We start from the raw sequence: 12,937 nt of genomic DNA, 5'->3' as shown, positions 1-12,937 counted from the left end.
AAGTCAAAGATGTGCATGTAACTTTTTAAAAAGATTTATTTATTTTTTAGAAAGGGGAGGGGAGAGAGAGAAGGAGAGAAACATCAATGTATGGTTGCCTCTCACATGCCCCACACCAAGGACCTGGCCCACAACCCAGGCATGGGAATCAAACTGGGAACCCTTTGATTCACAGGCTGGCACTCAGCCACTGAGCCACACCAGCCAGGGCTGCATGTAACTTTTAAATCTACAGTTGGCCCTTTGCATCTGAGGATTCAACCAACCACTGATTGGAAACAGTATTTTCAATCTGCAATTAGGAAAACATGGGTGGGAATGTGAAAATACTGTTTCTGATCCTCAGTTGGTTGAATCCAGAGGCAAAACCTTGGATATGAAGGGCCAACTGTATTTACTGGGAAAAAAAAATCTATGTGTAAGTGGACCCACACAGTTCTACCACGTATCATTCAAGGGTCAACTGTATTGTGAAATAATGAAATAATTACCACAGTAAGTTTAGTCAACATGTCATCTCACAGATAAAATATTTTTTCCTGTTAAGAGAACTAGTAGGATCTACTGTCTTACCAGCTTTCATATATATGCCATACAGCAAGGTTAACTGTAGTCATCATGTTGTACATTATATCACTTGAATTTATAACCGAAGTTTGTACCTTTTGACCCTTCCTCCCATTTCCCCTCCCCCACCTCCTGTCTTTGGTAACCACAAATCTTTTTTTAGTTGTTGGGGTTTTTTTTAATTCCACATCCAACTGAGATCCCCTGGTATTTGTCAGTTCTCCCTGAGTTACTTCACTTAGCATGGGAGGACTTCCTTTTTACGGCTGAGTAATATTCCATTGTGTGTGTTTGTGTGTGTATACATCATGACATTCTTGCATTCATCCTTCAGGTTAAATAATGCTGCTTTGAACATGGGTGTGCAGATATCTCAACATGTTTTCATTTCCTACAGATAGATACCCAGAAGTGGAATTGCAAGATTGTATCATAGTTCTATTTTTAATTTTTTGAGGAATCTTCCGTCCTACCAACAGTGCTCAAGGATTCCTCTTTTCCATCTTCACCAGCAGTTGCTGCCTCTTCTCACATTAGCCATTCTAACAAGTGTGAGGTTATCTCGTTCTTTTGATTTCCTTAATGATTAGTAATTTTGAGCATCTTTCCATGGTACTGTTGATCATTCCTGTGTCATCTTTGCAAAAATGTCTATTCAGATCCTTTGCCCATTTTTTAATTGAATTATTTTTTGCTGCTATTGAGTTCTGTAAGTTTTTCATGTTTTGAATATTAAGCTCCTACCAGATTATACTTGAAATATTTTCTTCCATTCAGTAGGTTTTCTCATTTTGATTTCCTTTGCAGTATAGCTTTTTCATTTGCTATAATCCCATTTTTTTTTATTTTTGCCTTTGGTGTCAGATCCAAAAAACCCCAAGACTCATGTCAATGAAATTATCACCTGTTTTCTTCTGGTGAATTCTACCTATGTACCTAACCACTGAGACACCATAAAAGCTACATTCCAGGAAATACACCAAGATGTTATAAAGTTTAAGAGCATGGAATTTAGTAAACATCAGACCAGTATGTGAGTGGTCTCTGACATCTGTAGCTCATGGCTAGGTCCAGCAACAGAAGGCAGGGGTCTGTTCTTAAACGGTAAGGCCTATGACCAGTAAGAGTTAAGAGGTGCTGGAGCCAAGGATGACTAGACCGGAAAAGCTTCTATAAGAACTTCAGTTGTTGAAATGAATCAAGATGAGGTAATTTACTGAACCTAAAATACAGCTGTTTGTGCTACTAACCTAAGGCTGAGGTACAAGGGACAGAAGTCTGGAGTCCTCCCTTTATAGCCAGAGAGGAAATTTTATGGTCAAGAATGAAGCAAACTTTTTTTTGGAGGGGGAGAGAGGAAGATAAATATCAATGTATGGTTGCCTCTTGCACACCCCCTACTGGGCACCTGGCCCGCAACCCAGGCACGTGCCCTGACTGGAAATCTGTCAACCCTTGGTTTGCAGGCTGGCGCTCACTCCACTGAGCTACACCAGCCAGTGCTGAAGCAAGCTTTTTGACTCTGCAAGGGCATCAGCTAAGACTTTTCCAGGCTGTGGATTCTGTGTGCATACTCTTGTCTTTCGATCATTTATCCAATAAACACTTGGTGACCCATCTGTGGGCTAGGTGTCATGCTAGGTACTAGGAATATAAAGTTGAAAAGGCTGTAACATACCCTTTCTTCAAGGAAGGAGTACCAGGGAACATTTATGAGCGTGCAAAGGTGAATATGAGCTCATCAGCAGGCAAGGCAGGAAGGAAGAGCATCGAGAACGGCACACGACAGGTTCAAGTCAGTCTTTTAGGGCACGGCATGACTGGGTCAGGGACTTGCAAATAATGTGGCCTTGCTGGAGTCTACGTACCCAAGACAGAACCCCAGTGAATCGTAGCATTTAAAGGGTAAAGAGGGGAGCTATGGAAAGTCAGAAAGGTCATTAGTGTTAAAGCACATGGTACAAGAGAAGCCAAGAGGAAGATCAAGAAGTCAGTAGCTTATAGTCAACACTGCTGAAGTGTGAAGTGTCCAGTACTATGAAGACGGGGTCCACTGGCTTGGCAGGTAGGGTGTGACCTACACCAGGCAGTGGTCTCCCCCCGACCCCGGCCAATGGTGGGAATAGAAAGAAGTGAAACAAAAACCCACGTGGCATCATGTTGAAGAAATAACTTCGCTATGAGTCCGTGGAATAACTTACCTAGGAGAGTGGAAAGGTCAAGGAAAGTTGTCTCCAACCAGAGCTATTTTAAGGAACAAGACATCTGACTCCAGTAGTTAAGACACTATCTGTCTGAAGAGAGGCTAACAGTTATGTTCTAAAGAGCCAAGATGAAGAAGCAGTAAGGCCAAGAACTCAGACTGATTTAGCACTGGGTATCACAACATGCGGACGGGTGTCCACTGCCGCACATGGTCTCTGGTAGACAGTAATCTGTCCTGTAAAATTTTTTGTAATCTTCTTCCTCGATACAGGTGTTATGACAGAAAGTTAATATAACCTTATATAAGAATTTTACAGGTTCTCAGTTTTCTTCTAAAAGGGATTTTGACAATGCTATTTAAAGTTTTTTATGGTACTAGAAATTATAGACAATCTGAAAACTTTCCTACTTAAAGAAAAAATCTTCCAAGTTTAAACTTGCCTTTCTAATTTTGCAAGCTTTATAGAGAATACTGCTGAAATCAGTTAAAAACAAAACCAGAAGGAATGCTCCTCCCTTACTCTATGACTCCCCATTTTCAAATTCACAAAAACTGCCTTGCAGGTTGGAGTTTCTGGGGACCAAGTGCAGGATCTCAACAGTCAGGCAGGGAAAAACCACCAGGCTTCTGTCAACAAAAATGCCAGGGTAACATTTCTGGACACGTGAGCATGTCAAGGGGTTTCTTACAGCCATTACAAAACTGTCTTTTCAGAAACTGGTAACCAGTCTTGAGAAGTGATGCTTTCATTTTAAACATTACAAAACGAGCAAAAGAACCAGTACGTATCATTAAAATGGGAAACATCCTATGCACATATTTACACCAATTATCGAGACAGTGCCTATGCTTAAGAGCATGGACTTCTGAGTCAGATGAACTGTGTCGATTCAAGTGTTGTGTTTCTGACTAACATTCTTAATGAAATGACAAGCTATTTTAGACTTCACTTCTATTACAGCAAATTGTTTTTGCCACAGTTTTTGCTTCAGTAACCATAATCAGTAAGGAAACACAACAGTCCATCACTGAAAGGGCATCTCCTAAATGTCAAAGGCCAATAGTATTAACTTCTTAAAAACATATAGTAGCCCTGGCTGGTGTGGCTTAGTGGATTGAGCGCCAACCTGCAAACCAAAGGGTCACTGGTTTGATTCCCAGTCAGGGCACATACCTGGGTTGTGAGCCAGGTTCCCAGTAGGGGGCCCTTGAGAGGCAACCACACATTGATGTTTTTCTCCCTTCCCCTCTAAAAGTAAATACATAAAATCTTAAGGAAAAAAAAACTTAGGTCACTTTCCTTAAAAAAAATTGTATTTATATATACTAGACTATGAGCGATGAAAGCAAGGGACACTCAGAATATGAAGGTGGAGAAGTGCTGAGAAAGGTGAGTTTAAACTATGTTTAAAGCACAAACACTTCATAGTTCTTTCCAGGCAACAAAGACATAATGTAATTAACTCAGATCCTGTCGAATTTCTCTTCTCTGTATTTGCAAGGTGAGTTAATCAGCTTCAGCTGGTAACAGGCAGCACTTGTGACTCAGAAGTAGCTCTGTGTTGTAGTGAAATATGCTTAAACTCTTCTAGTTAATTATGCAGATTCGCTATTAAAAAGTGATTAGCTAACAACAAAGCTCTTTTCAGGATTGTAGCAAACTCTGGCTTTCTATCCAACTATTCAATAACCTTGTTTTTGGTACCACACATTAGAATTTACTGAGGACTACAGAAAGCAGAAGAGCAGCGTGTAAGCCCACGGTGCTTGGCAGACACTCAAAGTGTATGGCAGTTGGAACAGTGCCCTTTCCTGGATATTAATTTTTATCTGCACTGGCAAATTAGTTCTTCAGTAAGTTCTGAAGTCTTCACTTAAAGTGAGGGTATGTGGAACGAAGGTAGTTATTTTCATTTCCTTAACAGAATTCCAGCACACCTACGACAATAAAAAGAACCCGTTTAAAAATGCTGTTTTACTGAGGCCCTGTCTGGGGGTCCTCGGGTTGGGTATGCATTTAGGAGCCGCCTCCTTCGACTCCAACTGGTATTCCAAAGGGAGTAATTAAAAAAAAAAAGGAACGAAACGAAACATACAACTAATACAATTTATCTTACTCTTCACTTTTCTTTTTATTATTCAAAAGTCAAATATGTTATTTTTAAATCATCCATCCTCAATTTTGATTTAATGTACCGTCATTTTCCCAAGATACGAAGTTTCAGAATCTCTTTGGAATACTAATTTCACGGCTCTAGGTTTAACAAAACTGTTGAAATTTTAAATTTCACTCTACTTCCCTGAATTCTCAAGACAGTTGCTGATGTAAATTTTAATATAAAATATTTAGTCACAAAATAGTATTGCTTTTGTATGCACATAGTTGTAAGATTACTCTGCTTCTGTCAATAAAAACTATACCATCTTTCATAAAACTCTAAACAAATTAAGAATTGTGATGTAGAACAAAAATTACACATGGTAAAACAGGTACCAGCACAACGTTAAGTTATATTACATCAAAAAAAGTTTTAATGGTCCCAAATATATATATTCAACTAAGCATACACTCAGGGGAGAAAAAATCAGACAAAATGAAACAAACAAATTATGACACAAATGACCACGTCCAGAATTCCACTCCGTCTTTAATAAAGCAGGGACAGAACCCCACTTTAAACAAATCTGCAGTTCGAAGGGCAAAGGGAACAGATAAAAAAGAGGAAACTTTATATTCGCCCCTCCCCCATAGGTTTTCCAAACCTGTTGTAGTTTGACTAAAATGTTCAGAATGTACGATTTTAAAGGCAGGTCTCTTTATACAAAGAAACTGCTGGCATTCTTAACTAGTTAAGAATTATGGCCAAAAAGCCTCTTCTTCTGAGTCCCAAACATGGTCCGAGAAAGCGTATTGATTGTAGCAACTGACCAGTCAATCCACTTAGAAAACCCCTGCCCTGTTGGCTTTATGTTTCCATTTCCTTCCCTGAGAAAAGGGCAATGTGTGGTCCACGCTGGAGAGCTCACAAGCTTATGTCTTTTCCCCAGTGTGTAGTATCCCCTCCTCCTGCTCCATTGAATTGGCACTTGAAGAGCAGAAGTCAAGTGTGCGAGGCTGATCTGCGTCAGTCGTTCACAGGAGACCACTGCTTTGTTGTGGATTTTGTAGGGGGTCGGGGTAGAGAACCAGTTTTTCTACAGGTGCTGATTGTAGGCAGTTGCCATCATTATGACTCAAACTTTGCTTTCTTTGACAATGGTAGCGTGTCTTCCTTGTCTTCATCCTCATCATCATCTTCATCATCATCAGGATAATCTACCAGACCCACAAGGCCTCCCTGTGCAGAAACAAGGACGGTAAGTGTGGGTAAAGGACACAGACCTCCCACGCGCACCTCAATGTGGAACTTCTGAGAGGTGAGATTACATATAACTGAAATGCACTCCTTATTTCCTAAATTTCCCAGAGTAAAAACTTTTAGTAGTTCATAATCCTTGTAAATCCCAGGAAGTAAAAACATTAATGATTAAAAGCGAAAATGTTTTTACGATTAATGATGCATTAGAAATCTTTTTTTTTAAAGATTTTATTTATTTATTTATCTTTAGAGGGGAAGGAGAGAGGGAGAGAAACATCAATGTATGGTTGCCTTTCGTGTGTCCCCTGCTGGGAGTTGGCCTGCAGGGAACTGACCTGCAACCCAGGCATGTGCCCTGACTGGCAATCGAACCGCGATCCTCTGGTTCGCAGGCCCACCCTCAATCCACTGAGCTACACCAGCCAGGGCTGCATTAGAAATCTTTAAAAGAAGTCTACAGAGTGTCAGATAAACAACAGACGGTAAAGAGACCACCGGAGACGTGGGCACACAGACTAAGGGGGAGGGAACCAGCCCTGTCCCCTCCGTCACCTCATCTGGGCTCGCTCACTAGAACCGCCCAGTCCACTCTATTTAGATGGCTGGGGAAAAGTCACAGTGCTCTTGTCCTGAGCATGGCCCTTCATCTCAGCATTTCCCACACTCCCTTTTAGACCTCACATCAGAGCGATGCACACACGTAGATGGGCAGTATATTCCTGATTTAGATCAATACACCTCAAATACCAGCTGGTTATGCTAGCCTTGGGCAGCATAAGGAAACCAAAAGAACTGGTTTTCATTCTGAGGTGTCTTTTTCCTACATTTCTGGTGTTAAAATTTTGATCCCTTTTAATACAAAGTGTTACTAATAACAGATGGTTTATTTTTTCTTATAAATCTTGCTTGTTGGCAAAAGAAAGTTAGGGGTGTCTGGGTATTTAGGTTATCATTTCCTCCCACAAAGTCTTTATTAATTGGTAAAGTTGATTTAAAAACTTAAAACTTTAAAATTTCTCTATTTAAAAAAATCTTAAATCGCCCTGGCTGGCGTAGCTCAGTGGATTGAGCGTGGGCCTGCGAACCAGACGATCGCGGTTTGATTCCCAGTCAGGGCACATGCCTGGGTTGCAGGCCGATTCCTTGCAGGCTAACTACCAGCAGGGGCCGCACAAAAAGCAACCATACATTGATGTTTCTCTCCCTCTCTCCTTACCCTCTAAAGATAAATAAATAAATAAATAAAATCTTTTTTAAAAAAAATCTTAAATTTCTGTAAGATGTTTTGACACACAAATCTGATCCTGAGGTTCTAAAATGCAAATAACCAAAATTAGAATGTATTCAGACTTCTGTACTGGTCATAAAAACTTTCAGAAAATTCTCAACGTTAGGTAAGTCCAGGTGGTGGTGAGAGAATGATTCTCTAGTTCAAAAATGTTAAACCAGTTCCAAAAAAGAGTAAGCAAAGGGATTCTCAGTCCAAACAGTTATCATTGAGAAAGCTTAAATCAGGTAGGCCCAGAAGTTGGAAGTGTACCTTGGTAGTGATAGCTGCCGTCTGAGATGTATTTTTAGGGACGGATCCAGGAGAACCTGGAGACCCTGGGGATCCAGGCGATCCTGGAGAACCAGGCAGATTTGTTGCAGGTGGCTGGCTGGTGAGGTTAGTCTTTGTCCCACTAGAGAGGGAAAGCTTGAAACTTGGGCTCTGCCGGCCAGAAAGATTGGTTTTCAGAAGCACCTCCTTTTCCTCACTTTCTTTTACTAAAAATGAGAATGTTGTCAATAGTTGTCAACCATACTTACCCTTTAAAACTTCCCCCAAGTGAGGTGACACTAACACACAATTTAACATCTTGCTCCTCTACTAGGGAGAAACACTGCAGATCAACTCTTGAACAAAGCTTAACAGAACAGTAAATACCATCACCCACTGGATTTTACTGCTGAGAAGGAACGAAACTTTCAGTAATATATTCAAGAGTGCCTACCCTTCCTGAAATAATATTTTTCTCCTTAAGTCAAATTAAGAAAGTTTAGCCTGTACCTTCAGAAGAGCTATAAATTCAAACCATCTTTAAAATCTATGTCATGACACATACAAATTAGATACTAATCACTGTGTCAAGAAACAAAGATAAAACCGAGAGAGAGAAGGACTCCATTTTTGCCTGCCCGTCTTTTCAACATACATTTCTTTCTTTCCATGAATTTACTTATTGGATCCATAATGTCGTCATCGTTTTTTGTTTTGTCAGATGGAGACACCACAGCTTCTCCGTCCTCCATGTCGTCTTCGTCCGTGTTGAACCACATCTCCTCTTCGTCTTCGAGTGTCCTGGCGTCTCTTCGGTATCTGTGGTTCCTCAAAATGGAACGCATGCTACAGAGACGAAGGGAGGGGCAACAGACGCACGAGAATGTCATTAGACCGTCTTCAAGTACTGCTCTGAATTAGATCTAGTCTTACCAGATAAATGGGATAAAACATTTATACGCTAGAGGCTGACAAAAAGTTTTTACCTGACATATAATTTAAAAACACACTCTGCCAAATCTAATAGTAACTAGTGGAATTCAACTTCCTATTATCAAAATTGTACTATTACACATCAGTTATTAAACTTAACATTAGAAATTCACAAGTCATAATTTATGGACTGTAAAGTGTGAAATCAGGAATTTAGGAAAATGTACATTTCTTACAATAATTTGTAACCTTGGAGTAATTCAAAGCAAGTACGATAATACTCGGATTCGCCTGGACACACGAGCCTCAATACCACACACGGCCACTTTCTTTTCCTCGGCTGGCTCGGTACACGCCCGAGGGAGAGCCCCCACCTGCGCCCCCCGGAAACCCGACAGTGACCCCTCGCAGAACACTACCACTTCCACTCGCTACGTGCTGTCTCCTCCTCCCTGCCAAGCCAAAGGGTAAAACAGAAGCAGAAAAGAGCCACTGCCACAGAAGGTGTCACTCACTCAATGAACAGGTTCAGATATGTGGTAATTTACCTGTCAAGTTTGGGATTATCTTGCCTTTCTCTTTGTTGTTCAAATCTCAATTTTAACCCTTTAAATGTCTGTACATAATCTACATCTTCCAGTGCTTTCCAGTAATTTTCAATGACATGAGCAGTCAATGACTTTATATCTTCCTATAGAAAAGAATTATAATAAAAGATGAAATGTTATTTTAGAAAGACGACCCAATTGTGAACTGATAAACACCAAAAAAGTTTAACTTCGTAAAATTATTATACTCTCTTAGAGGTCGTCCAACAACGAGCACAGGCATAACACACTGGGTACTTCCACATTTCCTGTGGGTCTTTCCAAAGTAAATGTGCAGGGCGCAGCCTAGGTGATCTGTGCTCGGTATGTCTGCGGTGGGGTCTGGACACGGATATTTTAAACCGCACTCGCCCTGACTGGTGTGGCTCAGCTGGTGGGGCATCACCTCGCAAACTGAAAGATCGTAGGTTCAATTCCCAGTCAGGGCATATACCTGGGGTATGGGTTCGTTCCCCAGTTGAGATGTGTTCAAGAGGCAACCGGCCACGAAGTTTCTCTCCCTCTATTTCTCCTTCCTCCATTCTCTAAAAATCAGTAAGCGTGTCCTCGGGTGAGGACAGATAGGTGTCAATCACCAAAGTGCCTACTTGGACGGTTGTGACAGTTGCACAACAATGTGAATGCACTGAATGCCAGTGAATTGTACACTTGAAAATGGTGATGGTAACACATTTTATGTTATATATGCTTTACCATAAGTTTTTAAAAAGTATGCCACAGACCATTCTAATACACAGCAATGTTTGAGAGCCACTGGTGAATGTATTACTAAAGAACCAAGAAGAGTTGGCTATAAAATTACTCTTTAGAAGAAACATAGGGAAGAAATGTCAAGAAAGCTACACAAAAACACATCGAAATACTTATCAACTCTAATTTTACTTTTTAAAAATGATTCTCACGACAGTAAGCAGCTTTGAACTGTCCTATAATGAGTCACAGCAGCTGAGACTGTTTCGGTTTTTATTAGTTTGAACTGAGTCTCTCACAAAGCTTTTGGGTTAACACAGATTTCCCTTTAGAAATTCTCTTTAAATATAACAATCTCCAATAAGCCAAGGCATCAATAATGTGCATTCAAGTTTCTCAAACAAAGCCTAAATTCCAACTGAAAGAGCACAGAACCTACCACTCTAATGAACTCGAACATCTCTATGATGGCAGAGTTCATCAGGTTATATCGGGATCCATTGTTGAGAAATGCTTTGACTACCGGTTCAAACAAAAAGCTTTTCATTATGTAGCGGTTGTAAAATTCATCTTTTAATCCAATAATCTTTCTTTTAAAACGAAGAGCACCTGAAACAAAGAGGCATTGTTCACATTACACACCACATTTCCGTGTCTTAGACTTACAAAATAAGCTGTTTAATACACACAGCTCTTTGTGCAGGGTCATTACTGTTCCCAAAGTGTGAACCTAAAGATTACCAAAGGGTTGCTGAAAAAATGTATTCCAAAGTAGCGTTTGTCACCATAGAACACAAGTCTTAGCCAGAAAACTCTGCAAGTTAGTAATGACCAGATACTTTTTATCTGAAATAGAAGCCAAGATATGGCTAAGAAATGAACTAACCTATCATACTTGGAGAATTCTAAACATATCCTTATTTACAGCTATCTTCAAAACAACAGAAAAACCACTGCTGTATCAGGACAATCCACTGTACAATGTGATGATTATTTTTGGACACTATTTTGCATCAGAATTCATGGGTTGCACTGATTTATGGGTGTGTTTGTAGAAATGCTATAAACCACAAAAATCTGCATGACCCAAAATTTGCCTTCCCATAGTTTATTAGAGGATGTTGTTTTTAAAATGTGGTCCTCTATGCTTATTGCAGCGAGTATGCTTTTTAATTTTTTATAGTTTTTCTTTTTACAATTAATTAGGCTTTAACTTACAGATTAAAAGGTATATTTACATCTTGAGGCATGGGGAGTTAAGTCACCATTCGTCAAGATCCAAATATACAGACAGCTAGACTTCAACAAAGCCCTCTTCACCTAAATGGGTTATCAGTAAGTTAATGCCCCAGTTATTGTAAACAGTTCAAAAAAGCATACTCACTTCATGCAGTCACATCGTCTTCGGTTGGCAAGATTAAATATTGTGTTTGTATTTTGGTTTCTTTGGAGATCATGGAAGTGGCTCGTTAAATTGCCAATTTGTTATTAATCAAGTCCTTCATGAGCAGGTAGCCAGGCAACCATGCTGACACGGTTTCTGGGTGGGAAGGCAGAGGAGTAAAGCAGCTCAATTTTTCTTCAGTTGGCAGAAAAGAGGTCCACAAGTGAATGCCCGATTAGGTACAGGTGATTATAAACTGCCTTAACAATTCAACTTTAAGAGTGTTTCTTTCTAAAGAGACACTCTGGGCAGGGAACTTCAAAATAGTTTATAGAATAGTAATTGCATTTTATTTTTTAAACTACTGAATATTTTCAAATACATAAAAGCATGGTGAAATAAGACATTTTAAACAAGAAGAGGCATCTTTCTGTGTTTTAGTCAAATCCAAACAAGGGTTTATTTTCCCAAAACAATGGCTTTAGGGTTTGGTTTTTCATTTAATGTTACTAGACAAAGTAACTTATGCAGTTAGTTCCATTTGTTAGAATCAAAATCGGTACTTTTTTTAGAGCTCATGCTACTAAGGCCAAATTTTGAGCTTTTGTAACTGAGGCCAGAGCTAGTGAGAATTTGCTGGCTTTGTGGAGACTTGTGTCCTACCATAACAGACACTAGCTGGACCTTGTGGTCCTCACGTAGTTCCCGGGTAGTTCCTAGGGAAGTGGAAAGCTGCTCCCTTCCTAGAATTCACTAAGACCAACGCAGATGGCACCACCATCTCCTCGAGAGTAGTTCTGTTTAGAAACTGCTGCTGTAGATAGAAGGCAGTTCTAACCGTCCTTTTATTTTGCTCCTCTCATTTTCATTTGCCCTCATTTATCTGTATCAAAACTGTGTTGTTTCCACTCAAACCCGACCCCTAAAAGAAACCTGCATCAAAAATATCCAACCACTATTCTCTGCTGTTGAATAAAAAGTTGCTTTCAAAAATTTACCAGCGCATTCTGTAAAGTCAAGCTGCTCAAAGGGGCTTTAGAGGAAGCTTTTGTGTTAGGTCACATTGGCATGACCACAGGGTTCTTAAAGCAAAGTGCACTCTGCTTCCACTTACACCTCCAGCTTTCATGACTGGCATGCCAGGGATCTTTTGTGCTTGGTTTCAATGATCTCTAAAACAAGTAATCCACACACACACATGGATATCATATTTAACTAATGATACAGCTAACTGAAAGCATCTTCAACATACTTAATCTCATTCCTCTTACAGATTTCCATATTTTTTAATAAGAATACAGACAACATAAAAAATATGAGCTAAAATGTTACAATGTAAGACCCAAGAAGCCTGAAAAGGCCAAGAAATAAGATGGATATTACTGGGTGGGTGGGTGGGTGTGTGTGTGTGTGTGTGTGTGCGCGCGTGCCTGTGTAAGTATGCACATAACGACTTAGCGTTGGAAGTATTGCTGGTCTCACAGACTTGATCAGTTTTCTTTAAATATGACAAAAAATATACTAATTAAGACGCAGCAGATATGAAAAGTATCTCCAAGTCCCCAAACTGTTCACATTTAACCACTCATTATCCTTTGTCCTTACAAGTATGCAATTAAATTTACTTATAAAACCCTTTAAAAAACTATA

The 12,937-nt window shown here is 39.8% G+C and overlaps 1 protein-coding gene and 1 long non-coding RNA gene across 4 annotated transcripts in view; one reads left to right on the top strand and one right to left on the bottom strand.

The window, feature by feature from the left end:
• Positions 1-4,890: 4,890 nt before the first annotated feature.
• Positions 4,891-12,937, bottom strand: part of PPP4R3A (protein phosphatase 4 regulatory subunit 3A) — a 38,953-nt gene continuing 30,906 nt past the window's right edge. For all 3 annotated transcript variants that reach the window (XM_037031728.1, XM_037031731.1, XM_037031730.1), the window contains 5 exons: positions 10,343-10,512; positions 9,154-9,296; positions 8,328-8,518; positions 7,673-7,899; positions 4,891-6,111 (listed from right to left, as the gene is read on the bottom strand). In XM_037031728.1, the coding sequence (XP_036887623.1) occupies positions 6,001-6,111; positions 7,673-7,899; positions 8,328-8,518; positions 9,154-9,296; positions 10,343-10,512 (842 nt within the window). In that variant the 3' untranslated portion in view covers positions 4,891-6,000. The remainder of the gene's footprint in view (positions 6,112-7,672; positions 7,900-8,327; positions 8,519-9,153; positions 9,297-10,342; positions 10,513-12,937) is intronic.
• Positions 6,568-11,472, top strand: LOC118976946 (uncharacterized). The gene is made up of 3 exons (XR_005064388.1): positions 6,568-7,117; positions 10,164-10,166; positions 11,462-11,472. It is a non-coding gene; the product is annotated as an uncharacterized LOC118976946 (long non-coding RNA).

Source organism: Sturnira hondurensis, unplaced genomic scaffold, assembly GCF_014824575.4.
Source record: "Sturnira hondurensis isolate 20B ecotype Veracruz unplaced genomic scaffold, ASM1482457v3 Scaffold0021143, whole genome shotgun sequence".
NCBI classification, from domain to species: domain Eukaryota; kingdom Metazoa; phylum Chordata; class Mammalia; order Chiroptera; family Phyllostomidae; genus Sturnira; species Sturnira hondurensis.
Note: the sequence above shows the minus strand (reverse complement) of the source record. Positions and strands in the feature narration are given on the sequence as shown.